We start from the raw sequence: 17,995 nt of genomic DNA on the forward strand, positions 1-17,995 counted from the left end.
CAAGAAGAGCAATCAAATCAAATGTAAACAAATATTTACAGTGAATTATTATAGTTTGTTTACATGCTTTTATTTTACTTCACACACCCAGCAACACAGGGAATGTCTGCATTAATTTTGTTGTTATCGAATTGAACATAAAAATGCTATACTCACTTGTCAGATGGTGTACAGTATATGATGTAACACAGTGTCCAAATATAGACAATAGCATGGTATAGTAGCAATTACAAAAAGTGCAAACTTACCAGTCTAAAGGGTCATTTTTCATTCTCAAGTTATCACGTGGAAAGTAACCTGGTGGATACCTAAGATTATGATATTGGTCCCATAGAATACGTCTACTACGTGCTGGTGTTGGAATAACTTTTACTTTAATTGACAACTTTAATAGAGATCTACGTGGTTCTTCCTCGCCTTCCTGAAATGTGGATTTAATATCACAGTGTTATTTTATCTATCCCACGTAGACATGGTGTTATAAAGGTGACCTATAAATGTTCATGATTTAATATTGCAGTTAAGTGTGACATTCTGCCCAAGGAACACAAGTGGTATTTCATGACAATATTTTTGAATTTACAATTTGAATTTACATAACTACTAATCTATTCATATAATCGGTAGGTCAAGAGTTCATATCATACGCAGGATTTACACGTTTGATCAGAAGGTCTAAATTTAAATCATAAGTGGGGTTTACACTGGTCTGGAGTTTAAATAATAAGTGGGGTTTACACTGGTCTGGAGTTTAAATCATAAGTGGGGTTTACACTGGTCTGGAGTTTAAATAATAAGTGGGGTTTACACTGGTCTGGAGTTTAAATCATAAGTGGGGTTTACACTGGTCTGGAGTTTAAATCATAAGTGGGGTTTACACTGGTCTGGAGTTTAAATCATAAGTGGGGTTTACACTGGTCTGGAGTTTAAATCATAAGTGGGGTTTACACTGGTCTGGAGTTTAAATAATAAGTTGGGTTAACACTGGCTGAGATGCCACTTTTATTGAACTTCCATTCCACTGGATTTGACATTTATGTTGAAGTTACTTCTATTTGCTGAACTATTTGTATTAACTCACCTCTGGTGGAGACTCTACTGTGAGTGTAACTTGACCTTGAGCCACACCCTCCCAAGAAGCAGCAGCTTTGGAAGCAGTAATAGACACAGCTAGATAACCTGACCAGGGCCATAATGTTGGCGAGTAGGACAGTGCCACCTACAGTAAAATAAACCAATCCAGTGAGTCATAAAAATCACTGAAAAAACAAGAAATTCATTGTTTGATACACACTGATGACTGGATGCTCACCTCAATGTAGTTGCCATTCTGTGGTGTATATGGCTGCCATGCTGGTTTTTCAACAATTCTACCAGTAACACCCATGCCATTCAATATGGTCACCTACATGGGTGAAAATGCAAGTGAACATTCATTAATATGAGCATTAATATTAATAGCTAGCGACAGATTTTTTACTGAGCTGGCAAAATTAATCAGGAAGTCACACTTGTTTATGTTTTGTGCACATGTGCAGTGACTGGTTGGTAAGACTGCTGCTGTCGCTATTAAATATACCGGTACATGTATGACCATGTTAATAAAACAACTTATGGAAAACGTTTTTAAAGCAGATCGCAAGCTAGCGTTGATCAATGAGCATAATTTTTCACCAACATTCGCATGTAGGTGGATAAAACTGACATCACAGTGCAAACAAAGAAGCTACCAACAGTCCAGTTGAGAGTTGTTAGCTGGCATTAATAGTTGCATGACACATTGGTAACATTGAAGGAATTGGCAGTGTAGTGTATACATTAAAGGGTTTTGCACAGCCTGATTTGAGTGCCAGCGATTTCGCTGCCTGAAAGCTTGGCACAAACCAAAATCATACCCTCAGTGGTGAATTTAAGAGAACATACACTGATTCATACTAGTATGACATGACGATGAAGGCATCTAGATATGGTCTGATGCTGTAGTAATGAATGAAATCAATTCAAACCGTCATCAGCAACTCATATTTATGTGCTGCTGCAACCGTTTTTTCTTGAATTGCTACATCAAATCTTCTTTGCCGTTCATGTGCATGATGACTCGTAATAAATGCCATAACACCAAATGCAAATATTATTATCATCATATGTGTATTGTTTTCCATGAGGGTTTCGACATGAGCCAAGTGGGTCCAAAGTTGGTCCATACTAATGCAACTGCTGTAATCTGCTGTAAACTGCTATTCTAATGAAATCCAGAAAGCAATGAAGACTTACATTGACTACAGTGGGCATTCCACCATGGTATATCGGTTGAGTACAATATGGCCACATGTATGGACATTCAGTGAGGTCAACGTAGCTAGGGCTTAAACTATTGAACAAAAAACAAAAACATACATTACAGAAAGACTAGTAAAATAACAGAAATGAGGAGAAATCATGATTCTAGCAGTTAACAGCATTATCTGACCACATATACGACCAGTGTATCTACAATTTGGAACACATCAAATTTACATCAATTTTAACGTTTTATTTGAGAAATGTATTCTTGATAGTGAGAATTACTGATTCATAAGTGATTTCTTTTTACTTGATAATACTTACCTTGCTTGTGGTTTGTAGCTACTTAGGATCTGGTAAGCCCTGACAAGATCTAACTTGCCATGACCCTGCTCAAACATATTCACTGCTGGCAGTCTTCTCGCTGAAGCCATCAAAGCTTGCTTCATACTGGCTGGGTTCACCACATGGAGGCGCTGTAACACAGCACTGGTGGTGGAAAGAAATAAGAATGTAATACTGCCCTCACATGATACTGTAGTAGAGAAAATATACTGCCCTCAAACCAGCAAAAGACAAATGGCAAAGACAGTGCAAACACAGCTAGGTGTAGGTAGTAGGTTGATGCTATGTTTAATTGTTGGTAAAACTTGAGAAAGTATTAGAACAATATCGCTTTAATCAACATGGTTGCAGCATGGCAAGTAAACACTTATATTTAAATACAAGAAGAAGTATTAAACACAGAATACCTTGCAAGCAATGAGACAGCTCCGGCTACTACTGGTGATGCCACTGAAGTACCTGACAAAGTACGACATCCACTCTTGATACCAGACCCTCTAACAGCAGATCCATAGGTAACAATATCCGGTTTTACTCTACCATACCCGCCTGGTAACTCCTGTAACAGTGAGATAAAAGATTCATCTATCATAGTCACAGTGGTTTCGAGTAGATACATACATGTACTGGCGGCATGTACATGGCCCAGAAGGATGCTAAATTCAAACTGAGTAACATACCACATACTCTTAAGAGGCAAAAGATGATATTTTTTCCTACTTTCCTGTTCCTAATAAGCGACTACAAAGAATCATTTTTATTTCAATACGTCACAGTATACAAGTAGGAATCTCTAAGTATTTGTTTACTTTAAGTATTTGCATTATTGTAGCCAAAAGGAACACCCTGTTACATGTAGGTTACATTGTAGAATATATTAAAATCTGTGTGTTACATACCCATGTGGTCATGCCTCGTGATGAAAATCTGGCAATATTGTCTTCAAAATTAATGCCACCGACACCTATCACATCCATTTGATCAGCAGGATTATTAAGAGTTCTGAAATGAAAAATCAATACATCTTTGATTTACATTATCCTATCACATGTTGAAATGCACTACTGTGATTGGTCAAAACAGATTCGCAATGCAACTCATTCAGAAAACCTCTATGCAGCTGTCACTCAATATTGGACATCATGCATGTGCACATTGCTGTACAATATTTCATAGTACATGTATACTATATATACCAAACAAGGTTAAGTATAGGTTTACTGGTTAATCAATGTAAGCACATATATAAAATCCTGAGTAAAAGTAGCATGACATACCCATACAGAGGCCCATCATTTCCTATAGCAGACACCATTATTACTTTATTTGCTGTAAGTTCCCATACCTAAAACAAAATGAATATTGAATATTATGTTATTTCACTTTAACAGCAATAGCAATACAGACTTCACAAGTAAATATTGAAAAGCGGGACAACAAAGCCTTCAAGTAAAAGAACCTGTAGGGTTGTCTGATATTAAAGATGTTGTAGTTGTTAATTTGCAATTGAGATTTCAGTTCAGTCTTTGCAAACAATAGAGCATGAATACTGGGTATTGTCTTTTTGCATAAAAGCAGAAAATGTTTATATTTAACAGAAAAGACCATTTGTGGATTTCAGTGTTGGGTGAAATTTTGGTCTAAGTATGTCATCAAATCAACCATTTTGTTTATCAATGTACATAACTAGTCATGTTATACCTGAGGTAATCATTAAAATATTCCTCAAAATACATGTCCAGTACCAGTTGGCAAATAAATGTTATATTTGAAATACTGCACATTCTTGTAAAATCGACAGTTGCTTGGTTGAAATTTGTGTATGCAGGCATGGTTTGTGTGCATCATGAAACAACTAGGAATAAGCCATCAACTTAATGTCATATTCAAATATAATGTGCACCAGAGATTCATAAAATTCATAAAATCACAACAGAATGTCCCCCAGCATTTTCTCAAATCTGACAATTTGGGTTGTTCTGTTATAATTACTTATATAATGGAACTATAGAAATCCAAAAAATTTAGAACAGAATCAGAACTTCTTTGTGTGGAATCCGACAAACTCTGGTGGCAGCCATGTTTGTTTTATTATTAGAGGACGGTTACATGCGTAAACATTCCATATTTCAAATTTGCATTTTTTAATATGGTAGGATGAAAATACCCCGTAAAATACTGCAAAACTATGGCACGCTGTAACTCATGACGTTACGATGACAGATGTATACCGGTAATAGTGATTATTCAAAACATGAAAAATTCAATCAATCATGAAAAATAAATCGAGAAGAAAGACTACAGACATCAAGTTTGGAAAGCGACAAGAGTTCCTTTTGTACCCCCATCCCTAACCTTAACTCTAACACTCACTCCCAGTTACCCAATTCATTTGTATATACCACCTCTAGATAACTATAGATGTACATAGGAGGGGCATGTACAATTAAATGGGGAGTGCTGTAGGGTAGAAGTAGGGGTAGGGATACAAAAGGTACCTGTTCCCGGTAAGCATTTGTCATTTATATTTCTAATCAATAATACTATAACATTCAAAATACATTTTTTAAAGTACTCTGATTTTTGTATGACTTCACAATAAAACTTACCTTATCAACAAAAGGATGATCCATAAAATCAGGCCCGCCTATGCTTAAATTCAACACGTTAATTTTCTTCAGAATAGCATAATTAAAGGCATCTAGAAACCATGACGTGTATGACACCTTGACAATGGAAAACACACACGTAAAAAGTTTTTAGTTGTTTGTATGAAGTTCACTGCATGAAAGATTTTTCTTTTGTCACTACTAATCATTGCTTTTCAACTAGAAAACTGTTGAGGAGAAACACAACTGCTCTCATTGTACAGTTATGCATGCAAAAATTAACGAGCATCTCTCTTATACTGACCAAAAACTTTTCCCTCATATTAAATTTTTACTGAATATTGTAAAATATATTTTAGACTACTGTGTTATTATAGCTAATTTAGCAGCCTTGTGTAAAGAATAATTGATAATTCAAAATGTAACTAAATCTATCCTTATTAAATAACACTTTCGGTGCTTTAGCTGAATTAAAGGGCAGTGGTCGCCGTGCAGTGTGTCTTTGAATTTCATGTAAATAAACATTGTATTTTACACGCGTTGTATACGTCGCTATGAGTCCATATCGAACAGGACGCGACATGACGACTGCCGCCCTTTAAGGTTCAGTTAATTCAAGCACTGAGCCAACTAAAACGACATGAAACTATTTTACAGTGTACAGTAGATTCAATGTAAAATTCCAGTGCCTACTAGTTTGTATATTTTAGCCAGCCATCTAACAATTGAACTGGTAATCACTATTCTTCATTTAACATTTACTTGTTAAGCCGGGAAACTTGTTTCTCTGACATACCAATAAAAATCGGCATACCTGATTGTTAGTGAAGACTCTAAATATGAAAAGATCAGCATCAGGAGAAAAGCCGAGACATTCTTTATGACTCGCAATTACACCAGCAACAAATGTACCATGCCCTAAACCATCATCCAATGTTTTTTCATTGGTCCAATTAGTCCTCTCTTTAATCTTCTTGAAATGCGGATGGTTTTCATTTAACCCTGTGTCAAATACAGCTACTTTTATACCAGCACCTACGGGAACAGACAGGAAATATACTTTAGGTTTTTTTTTTATAACATGTGTATAATATAAAGTAAATATAAAACAATGTAATGCATGGTAAAATACCATACATGGATGCTGCTTTATATATTGATTGATCTACCATACAAATAAATAAATATGCATAACCTTTGACCCAGTATTAAGTCACTGACAAACCAATCACTACTTTCTATTCACTGATTAACCAATCACAAGGGTTGTATAATGAACATTCAGAATGACTGAATCCACACACAAGAAAGTTTCCAGTGCGATTTCTAGGTTTGATTATCAAGAATTTTGCTATAATAAATTCAATAATAATAATAAATCAGCTTTCTGATAGATTATCACTGTGTGACTTACCAGTATAACCCATTTCCCATAGTATATCAGCTTGTAAAGCATTGGTGATCTGTCTTGGTATAGCTTTTAATAACCTTCTGCTGGTGTAACGCCCAGTCGAATGCCAAAATGCACCTCCCTATAAAGACATAGCAAAGCGATATGCATTAAAAACATAAAATACTGTATTTTTTTTATTAGAATTGGACATAAACCCAAAATTGTCTCTATTGTATAATGGTTCATTAAAATTTGGCTCACTTTTACTATACATGCCATTTATGTATGCACATATGCTACTACCCAGGTAAGTTAGCTGACAGCTAGTCAATTGATTGGGCCACGCGCACCGGTGGCGGCGTCTTTTGTATTACGTTTTGAACACTTGCTTGACTTCCGCAGTATATTTGACCCAGATTTGACAAGCGTGGTACAGTTTTTTGCGCGTGTCCGTAATAACGCGCACAAAGGATTGTGGGACAGAGTCCTTTATTTGCTGGCATTCTTGACTTTTGACTGCAGTTCTTTTTTTATATTTTAGAGTAAATGCTTCTGATATGCTCTTAGGTTGCTTAATATCAGCCTCTCGTAATATGTGACCAGCAACAAGTTGTCGTGATTGAATCAATGACAAATATAAAGTATATGGAAAGACAACTCACCAATGCTAGACTGGATCTCCTCAGTGGTCTTGATGACTGCCATTTTTGTTGCCAGCAAGGTTCACTTTTATTGCACGGTTTGTACTCTACTGGGGAATCTTCTACATCTTCTAATCATCAACAGTAAAGGAAAATTATTAAAACCTAGCTTTATTATACCATACACACAGACAAAGACAGGTGTCCTGCATGAAATATTATCACACCATGGCATTACAGGTACATGTACATTGTATCAACAGTACCGTACTAGTAACCAAGACACTGATAGTTCTTGTTAATAATAACTGCAAACCTTTTGAACCTTGATTGCAGCGATTTAAAATTTTACCTTCTTTACAAGGAGTTTTATTGAGCAATGTAAGCATTGATAAACTGATTTTTGATTCCTGAATTACTGACAGCGTGCTGCAATTCTCTTTGCACATCTAGCAATGGGTGAAGACAGGAGATAAAATAAGAAATATGAATGTCATTACCGGGTATTTTGACAACTATGCTATAAATGTGCAGTTTTTTCTCCTACTTCCACTAATATATTTTGCTAGATAAATGCGTATGAAGTAGAAAACTAAAACTTCTATTGAGGTAGACGAGTTTTTGGTAGAAGAAGATTAAGATTTAAATATAATGGCACAAGTCTTTCTGACAAATTTGTTGGTACTGCAGATTAGATTATGGATTATGAGAAATAAAGTCCTATGAGGTTGTATACATGCAACAGGTTAGAACAAAATCTATCAATGTATGTCGTAATCCAGTTCTAAAAAGGCAAAAATGCTTAGTTTTAATACAGATTTAGTAATAAAATTGACCACCAGTTGGTCATCTTGGGTTGGATCACAAAGTTAACTGAAGTGCACCTGTAATTAATAAACATGTAATGAATGTTAATGCGCATTACTTACCTGATGATTTTAGTGTTCTTATGACTCTTCTCTGCGGTGTCACCCTCTTGACAAATGGGTGTTGAAGTAGGGCCTCTAAACTAGCCTGCGTTTTTTCTAGAATCTGTAAAAGAGTTCTCATGTTATTGTTAAACTGAATAGCAATGTTCCATGAAATGGGAGCATATCTCCAATAGTAACTCAACTCATGCTTACCTAGGAAAAACATTGCGCAGTAATTATTGAAATGATACAATAGATTGGAAAGATTATATATCAGACCCACCTGGATAACTTCAAAATCACTGGGATAATCACTAGCAGGGTTATTTCTTGGTAAAATATTCCATGAAACTACTTCAGAGCTCTTTAAGGCTGATGCAACAAAGCTATTCCGTGCTTTAGAAGAGTAGTAATCATTAAACGCCACAATGTACTCTGAAATGAAAAACAAATCAAAAGAACATAAATCTGTAATCTAAAGCGCATGCACTAATAATACTAGTAGAGCAAATAAAGTATGTAAACATGTACAGAATCAAACATTTGTATAATATATGATAGAAATGTTTCCAGAAAACTGAATCTGATATATGAACTTATATTTTCTAACGATCTTAGGAGTATTGGTATATAATATGACATGTGACATGATCTTGATGAAATATTATTATTTTCTTGTTTTTTAACAATAAAATCTGAAATAATTTATGATATTGAGGAAGTTATACAACTTTGTGTTTTCATTTTAGTACATAAATATTATCAGTAGAATGCTTTGAACCACATCATGTTGTACAATACATCATTTTTTTCAAAAGGTAGTTGTTTTTTTGCCACAATGTTACAAGCACAGTGTATTTATTTATTTTATAGCAGTTATTTATTATAACTTGTGCGTTACAAGCAAAAAACTTGTATCTAAAACTCATTAGATTGAGGATTATAACTAAATATAGCAGGTAAAAAGCAAAACCAGTACCCACAGTTATATGTCATCCCTATTTTCTAAGGTCTATGCTTGTACCTGTATGTTGCAAAACAACTATTTTTTTTAATATTCCACAGTGCACAGATTTGGATTAAAATTATCATAATAAGGCAAATACACAAGTAAACGGTAAAATTATTACAGCCAGCTGTGCTGACAAAGATAGATAAATGATGGATCATCTGAAATTAAAATTTACACAAATCTTATCATATATTTTCAAAGTAGACAAACTAGAAAAATACGTGTATGAGATTGGCCAGTGGTTGACAACAGACGTCATAATTTTCAAATAATTACTCAACGAAAGTGAGCAGTTATATGGATTTCTGTCGCACTATTCATCAGAATGGATAGAGCAGTGCATTAGTGTCAGGTTAATTTATGTCCACTTTAGAATTTTGTACATGTACATACATGTCTGCGTATTCATTACATTTGTAAAAAGCTTTGTGCCTGCAGGATATGAAGTATGACAACCTACACACTGGATGTTGTACAAGTTATATTGGGAAAAACACTGAACTAATTAGATTGACATGTACAATGCATGACAAATTAAAACTACGATTAACTTATAGGGCAAGTCTGGGCTAACCACATAATACTACTTCGGTAAATGCAATTCACAACTTTTCTGTAAAAGTATCCAGTTAGTATAAATTGGTTACTATGGTGCTGAAAGTGTTAATTCTAAAAGATCATTAATATTGATGATTTACATCCACATTGGGCTTTCCAGGAATTTTTTTTCCAAATATATATCTCATTTATATCGGCAATATTGACAATTTAAAATTCGAACTGAAGACAAAGAGATATTAGTATATAGTAATTTCATGGTAAACAAGTTTTTTGTAATGCACAATCCCTGTTGTGTATTTAATGGTAAAGACAATACTCTAGTAAGCATATATAAAATTCTGTTCTTTGTTATAAAATGAGTACGGTAATAAAAACTGGATTTAAAAATTGGATATATTCATGTATTTTTAAAACTTTCTTGGTCAGTCAAATATGAATTTAAATCATCAATATTCAGAAATATTTTAATCGGATATATCTATGTATCTTTTAAAACATCTATATACAACCGACGTGGATTTGAATTGACAATATTGACGATCTAAATACAAATTAACTTGAATTTGATATAATCATGTGTTTTTTAATACTTACACTAACATTTTGACGTGGAGTTAATCGTAAATATTGAGGATTTAAATACAGCTGGATTGAAATCGGATATACATTGTACCCACATATTTTTAAAGGCCCAGGATTATTTCCTTGCATGTCACGCTGTAGTAAACAGCTCCAGCCAAGCTCCGATAAAATTTACAGGTCAATTATGTCGTGCCAAAGTGGATGTATGTGACTATGAATATCACAACAGTGACTGTGTGTAGTATTTATGACAATAAATAATGTACGAGTTGAGATTTTGGTGGATAAAAGTCAAAAACATGAACCGGGGAAAGGGATGCGCTACTAAACTTGAATAAATGCTGTCAATCAAAGTCACGTGACGTTGGACCGCTAAAACAAGATGCGTCATCTAATCTCCACAAACATTTACACAGTTCCTAATGCGTTTCTCATTATCACATAGCGGATTCAACAAAGACGATCGTATTTCCAAATTTAAAAAGTCGCCACAGAGAATACAAGCCAGAAATACCTATAGTTGTTTTAATGAGATGAATTTAGTATTGTTTACTGTTATTGTCCGAGGGTGTGTATGTGGTGATACAGCATGTTCCAAAAATAATGCAGATCCTGACGGTAAATGGATCGTAAATGAGACTTGAATCAAATGATCTCTAGGGTTGTAGACGGCAGTCCACTCTTGACTATTATCACTTTATCTTCTCTAAAATAATTTTTTCAACGTGACTACAAAAGCTAGCCTTCACAGTCATGCTAAAAATATATAGCTGTTCTGTTTCTGTAGTTGGTCAACAGGCTTTTTATGCAGTGCTTTTAGCGACAGAGAAACAAGCTTTAAATTATCTTTAAAACAACTACATGTATCTTATCGGAAATGACATATGTGAAAAATAATCCATGGAAAAAAAACTATGCAACGTATCAACCAATCTGATTAAAATCTTATGTAGTGTACAGGCTTTAATGATTATTTTGGCTATAAACTTATTTTAATTTTATTTTTTATTACTTTTGTTATTAATGCCCTTTTATTTTATTATTTTACTTTGATTTTGTGATTTTTTTAAAATTCCGCCCTACCTACATCTGATCCGACGCCTATGTAAGTCCCGTTCAAATCTCGCGTAAGTAACAGCCAATCACAGCCCCCCTTTTATACAGGCTGTCGGTTGCTTACTTTTCAGTGTAGCGGTACTCTATGGGCAATCTTTCTGTACATTATATTTTGCCCACTTGAATAAACCATTAATAGAAAATTGCTCGTATATTTTTATTTGCAAAAGAAATTCCACAGCATTTTACAATTTTTGTCATTACATTGAATATTTTTTTCACTTCCAACAAATGTGTACACTTCCAGATACATCTTCGCCAGCCAAGGTTCGTTCATTCAGTCATCGCTTCAATTTTACATCACTGAGCATAATTATCTAGAATGGAAGCAAAAAAATAAGTAAATCGTAATGATTAGAACACTGTAAACAGCTATAGTAAACAATGCAAACTGATTTTAAATTGTATAACGGTCACCGGCCCACGGCATCGACGTAGAAAATTGGAGCAAAAACATATTTCCTGATCAATTGCGATGTGTTCCAATAAAAAATATTTTATTCCAGTCCAAATCAGCTCAATTACTTTAATAAAGAGTTATTGTATAATATACAAAATGTTGATACAATTTGATGAATATTTACAGCTACGGCCCGATCGTCAACAAAACATCACCCGTCTCCAGGGCAGGCGACTGGAAAAAGACACTGGTGTTCGGTCGAAACGGTGGAAACAAAATCGTCACTCCCAGAATAACTATGCAAAATAACGATCTAAAGTCGAACCATTCGAGCCACAATATTAACATAAAAATGACTTTCGTTGCATTTGACAATGATAAACTTACCGAAAAGCCGTGTTATTCGCGGTCGCTAACGTTGGTGTAATCCGCCATTTTATTTGAGTGTGTTTTCCACCCGACTCCGCCCGGTGAAGTCATCATGTGCGCTATAGAAGGAGGTCTGTGATTCGTTGACTAAAATCGTCGATAGTGGGTCTCGTTGAAATCTCGTTACATAGGCATCGGGTCAGATGTAGGTAGGGTGGAATTTAAAAAAAAAATCACAAAATCAAAATCAAAGTAAAATAATAAAATAAAAGGGCATTAATAACAAAAGTAATAAAAAATAAAGTTAAAATAAGTTCATAGCCAAAATAATTAAAGCCCGTACACTACATCAGATTTTAATCAGATTGCGTATCAACTTGGCTTGGGACCCCACCAAGGCCTCCAGTGATTGTTCAATCGCAGACGTGAATTCACATAGCAGACGATGAACTCAACTTGACTTTTCAAAGTGTCGCTATGTTTTACAATAGAATTTCACTGAATGATACCTCATCTCAAATTTATTATCTTTGCAATTACAACGTATCAGTAGCAGCATATATGAGAGTGAAAGTGTGAGCGACATGCAGCAAATACATTTTTTTATCGTTGACGGCAGCGTGACATGACTCTAAGCATACATACATCGTGGTCATCACTGTGGCATCGTATTTCAACAAATCGAGGATGGCAAATGACATGATACGGTAAATCCGCAGTTGAGACGAAGGCTATTGTTGATATAAGCATGAATCTATGCCAGATCACCTCATAACATGTCCCTTATTAACTGCATTATTAGTTTTGTCGTTACGGGATGTCCATGTCGCTCAGGTCCATGCTCTATTGAGGCAAGCCTGACTGGACGGTTACATGCATTGATGTTTAGAGATTAGTGTTATCAGCTTGTAAATAAACTACAGCCTCAGGTTTCTGTAAAAATAGACTATGCAAGTGATTAACAACACTCATTAGCATAGCCACACCTCCAATTCACACTAGCTCGGGGCAAGTGAATTGGGCTTTTAAAACGCACATAGACAACCCAACATTGCAGATTTTAATCGGATATATCTACATATTTTTAAAAGCCATTCACGGTCAGCCTGACACGACTTTAAATAGTCAATATTGATGATTCAAATCCATATGAAACAGTCTTATGGTTTTAGTAAAATATATGAATATATCCAACAGTATTAGTTAGTATGTGTTTCTATATAATATCATAGACCTAAGGTCTATAATAATAATTTTGAATTTAACACTTTGTCATCACACTTGCAATGCCAACCATTTTGATTTTCCAGCAAGAAATTAAGGGTAAAATATATCAAAATCACCATTGCAAAAAAAATGAGAAAATCCATAAAAAATGAAAAAATACGATGCAAATTGATACAAATTTTCAATAAGGTTAAATATTTAAAAACCTTTATTTTGATTTTTGAAAATAGAATGACCCCTTTTTGCAGTCAACAGATTTAGATCAATCACAAATAGTTTAATTCAGTTTTGCAGAAAAAAAAATATTTTCTATTATCAGCCACAATGTGAAAAGCAATGAAACCTATGCACCAAGAGAACAAAAGGAATTGTGAGACTATTTTCAACGCAAATAAAATTGCCCCATCTGGCATTTTATTTCTCATATATGTGTGAAGATATATTATTGCACAGTACCAACATTTGTTGACAGCAAGGGAGAAAAAAAAAATCCTCAAAAAAATTTTGAAAGAGGAAAGACTTGAGGCATAAACAATCAAAGAAAGCTTAGAAAGAACTCCCATGTGCTGAGAGTATTGGAGACACATTAAATATAATTTGAAATTACTTAGCTGAAAACTAATTATGCAAATCAGAAAATTAACATGAACAGATTTGATTGCAAAACTAATGAGGTCTGCGCAATGTAACAAAAACTCTATGTACCAAGTTTAATTGAAATGTGATTAGAACCAAAAAATTATGAATTATTATGCTAATTAGGGAAATAATATGAACAGAGTTTTACCCCAAACTAATTAGGTTTGTACATTGTCCTAGAGCATCTTTGTACTAAGTTTCATTAATATGTACAGATTTTAACCCACAATTATCCAGGTCTGTCTATTGTCCTACAGCATCCATGTATAAACATTCATTGATATGTGATGATTAGTACCTGAGATATCAGTGTGAAAGTTGGAAATTGGTTAATTATGCAAATTAGGTGATTAATATGCACAGATATTTACCAAAAACTAATTGGGTCTCTGCATAATTCTAGATTCATTGAAATGTGATGATTAGTACTTTAGATATCAGTAGAAAAGCTGAAAATTAATTATGCAAATTAGGTAATTAATATGCACAATTATTTACCCTGAAACTAATCAGGTCTCTGCATAGTCCTAAAGGATCTATGTACCAAGTTTCATTGAAATGTGATGATTAGTACTTGAGATACCCGTGGAAAAGCTGAAAATTAACTAATTATGCAAACTAGGTGATTAATATGCACAAATATTTTTCCGAAACAATCAATCTCTGCATAGTCCTTGAGTATGTAAGTACCAAGTTTCATTGAAATGTAATGCTCACTATTTATATCAAAAGCTGAAAATTAATTAATTATGCAAATTAGGTAATTATATGTACTGATATTACCATAAAAACTATCAGGTCTGTGCAGTGTCATATGACATCTATGTACCAAGTAGTTTCATTGAAATGTGATGATTAGTACTTGAGATATCAGTGGAAAAACCGAAAATTGACTAAATCATTATGCAAATTAGGTAATTAGTATCCACAGATTATTACCAAAAACTAATCAAAACCTAGCATTAGTTCAGAGCATCTATGTACCAAGTTTCATCAAAATCCAATGAGTGGTTGTTTAGATATCAGTGGAACAGTCATGGAACCACTAAAAAATAGCTAATTATCATGCAAATTAGGTAATTAATATGCACAGATTTTTACCAAAAACTAATTAAATCTGCGCTTATGTTCAGAGCATCTATGTACCAAGTTTCATCAAAATCCAATGAGTGGTTCTTTAGATATCAGTGGAACAGTCATAGAACAGCTAAAAATTAGCTAATTATCATGCAAATTAGGTAATTAACGAGCATGGATTTTTACCAAAACCTAATCAAATCTGCGCATTGGCCCAGAGCATCTATGCACCAAGTTTCATCAAAAACCGATGTATGGTTCTTGAGATAGCAGTGGAACAGTCATACACACATACACACATACAGACACACTAAACTGCAAAGACTCCCATTTTGTGCTTCGCACATGGGAGTCAAAAATGGAGTGGCCTCTGATTTTTTTTCATTTTTAACAGTTACATAATCCATGAAATGTTAATTTTGTCTTACTAAATTACAAATTCAGAACTATAGTAACATAGTTATTCAAGATCACTAATGCCAATGTATGACTTTCTGTTTATGTAAATGATGTGCAAGTGAGACTCTATAGTATATCATAATGGCTAAGAGGACAATACTGTATGGTACAAAAAACATTGTCAAAATGGGGACTCGAATAATACTCACCATTCTCCACAACATCTGATGAAAATTCTACCTTCCACAACTCATTGGTAGCATTTTCAGCAGAACCAATGCAATTCCTTGTTGAGACAGTTGCATGATTTGCACTAGATGTTCTAATCACTAAAGACTGTACACTTAATATCAAATATACGAATGTTCTCAGATGAAAAAGTCTCATGTTGGTTGTCTCTCCCTATGCAAGGAAAATTCCTTGTTGAGACAGTCATCAATGGTAGTCTCTGCTACCTCTTCAAGATATCCATTATGACTGTATTTATGTACCGTTTCAAATGGTCTACCACAGCTATCATTTTTACAGTACTTCAACTGGACTCACTACTGCATCTTTCATGCACATAGATGATAGACCAGCACAACATGTATTGAACATCACAATGTTCAAAACAATTTTCTGAGAATAGAAAAAAAAAAATGGTCAATGACATACAGCTGAACTTCTACCATGACATATGAATTATGTCATTTTCGTAGTCCAGTAAATAGCACTATGGCATGGAGGTTTTAATTTATTTGTAAACATGAAACTTGTACAATATGATCATGGAGGTGTGAGTGGTTGGCCAAATCTTTAGTTTTGAAGGAACAGATCATGATGTGAAATGAAAACATTGAATTGTTTTGTAAATGTACATCTCAGAAATATAAACAATGGTTTGTACTGTACTGTACTGTCATTTCTAATTTCCCATAAAAATTGTTTACAATAAATTTGTATACTCAGTGCAACAAAAATTATTCCTTTCATATTTATAAATTTTATAATTCAAATTTAAACAAGGTTTCTATTGGCCGATGGAATAGCATTTAAATATTTTCAAATTATGCTATTGTGCACGGTACTTGTTGATTGGCTGGTTGAACTATAAACTACCATTGAATTATATAAATATTTATAAAAAGTAAATGGATTTGTTCTGTCAATAGTAATGAGATAGATTTCAAATTAAAACAAGAGCCTGTAATTTGCTTGCAGGATAGTCTTTTATACAACCCAGTCTCTGCGAAAAGAATATTATATCCAATCAACTGCCGAGAATACTAAGAGTAATATATCTTTAAAATCCCTAACCCTAAATTCTACCAGGCTAGTTAATCCTAATATTAATCTTGTCTTGGGTGATTTAAAATGATGCTTTTATTGTGAAAATGCCCACATCGCAATCAAAACCTTTATTTACGTTACTGGATGCCTTGTTAAAATAATATTTATTGCTATTTCTACTTGCAGGAAATGAACTGTACAGAAACCGTGTGTCAAAGGTATTTTCCAACAGTCCATGTGCATATAAGAAAACAAAGGTATACACACATGTACACTCAAAATAAACAAAAATATTTTCATGCAATCTAGTTGATCAGAAAGAATAGTAACCTCACAGACAGCAACATGTGTTTCTAGTACTAGTATACAGGCGACTGACATTTTCGGCTCCCACACAAAATCACCAAGCATGATCTTGTCGTTCTCGATGGTATTGGTAAACAATGAATATTGGTAAAATTTAACCCCAAACGAAACTATCGTGTTTACGTCGTATTATTGTGTTTTGTCGTGGTAAAAATATGATGGCAGTTTAAACACAACGATATGCATCAGACAACACCGAGAAATCCAGTATTATAACGTTTCTACTACGATTGTGCCGGTCATCGAGTACTGCGTGAGTGGACTATAAAAATGCACTTACCCACTCTTCAAAATGTGTCGATGTTCGGAACAATTCCGAATGAAATATCGACATTTAAAATCACAATTACATTGTTTTTGTCGTCGTTTTGTTCGCAATAAAGACAGTCACGCACATTCAAAATTAAAACAACCTTTCCTGAACGATATTTCACGTTCACTTTCAAACAATCACAGATTACAACAACAAAAAAAACAGTTCCACAAAAGGTAGTAGACACTAAACTCTGATTGGCCGATACCCCAGCGCCATTTTGAACATAAGGACCTCTAGCTTGACTAATCTGCAGAACGTTGTGAAATGTTTTAATAATGGACGTCAAAGTAAGCAGCTTGAACTTGAGCGTATATCAACATTTGTCGTAATCTACAACAACAAATATGTCAATATAGCAAAGTGCATATATAATCGTTCGAAACTGGTGCCATATATGAAATGTATAAATAATATAAGCAAATATTGTAACAAGTTAGGAGGTCATGTTAGATATTCCCACTTCCGTATTTTTTTTGT

At 34.1% G+C, this 17,995-nt stretch overlaps 1 protein-coding gene and 1 long non-coding RNA gene across 2 annotated transcripts in view; both read right to left on the minus strand.

Moving 5' to 3' along the window:
* Positions 1–17,672, minus strand: part of LOC100375372 (membrane-bound transcription factor site-1 protease) — a 49,672-nt gene extending 32,000 nt beyond the window's left edge. The window contains exons 1-16 of the mRNA XM_085500298.1: positions 17,483–17,672; positions 15,774–16,185; positions 8,466–8,617; positions 8,201–8,303; positions 7,293–7,402; positions 6,652–6,769; positions 6,052–6,272; positions 5,238–5,354; positions 3,906–3,973; positions 3,528–3,630; positions 3,036–3,187; positions 2,608–2,772; positions 2,275–2,371; positions 1,313–1,405; positions 1,082–1,219; positions 249–421 (exon numbers count right to left, since the gene is read on the minus strand). Coding sequence (XP_085356424.1) covers positions 249–421; positions 1,082–1,219; positions 1,313–1,405; positions 2,275–2,371; positions 2,608–2,772; positions 3,036–3,187; positions 3,528–3,630; positions 3,906–3,973; positions 5,238–5,354; positions 6,052–6,272; positions 6,652–6,769; positions 7,293–7,402; positions 8,201–8,303; positions 8,466–8,617; positions 15,774–15,951 — 1,988 coding nt within the window. The 5' untranslated portion in view covers positions 15,952–16,185; positions 17,483–17,672. The remainder of the gene's footprint in view (positions 1–248; positions 422–1,081; positions 1,220–1,312; positions 1,406–2,274; positions 2,372–2,607; positions 2,773–3,035; positions 3,188–3,527; positions 3,631–3,905; positions 3,974–5,237; positions 5,355–6,051; positions 6,273–6,651; positions 6,770–7,292; positions 7,403–8,200; positions 8,304–8,465; positions 8,618–15,773; positions 16,186–17,482) is intronic.
* Positions 11,597–13,457, minus strand: LOC146742208 (uncharacterized). The gene is made up of 2 exons (XR_014929700.1): positions 12,241–13,457; positions 11,597–11,770 (listed from the first exon to the last, which is right to left on the minus strand). It is a non-coding gene; the product is annotated as an uncharacterized LOC146742208 (long non-coding RNA).
* Positions 17,673–17,995: the final 323 nt, after the last annotated feature.

The sequence above is a fragment of the Saccoglossus kowalevskii genome, chromosome 6 (genome assembly GCF_978046115.1).
Source record: "Saccoglossus kowalevskii chromosome 6, keSacKowa6.1, whole genome shotgun sequence".
NCBI lineage: Eukaryota > Metazoa > Hemichordata > Enteropneusta > Harrimaniidae > Saccoglossus > Saccoglossus kowalevskii.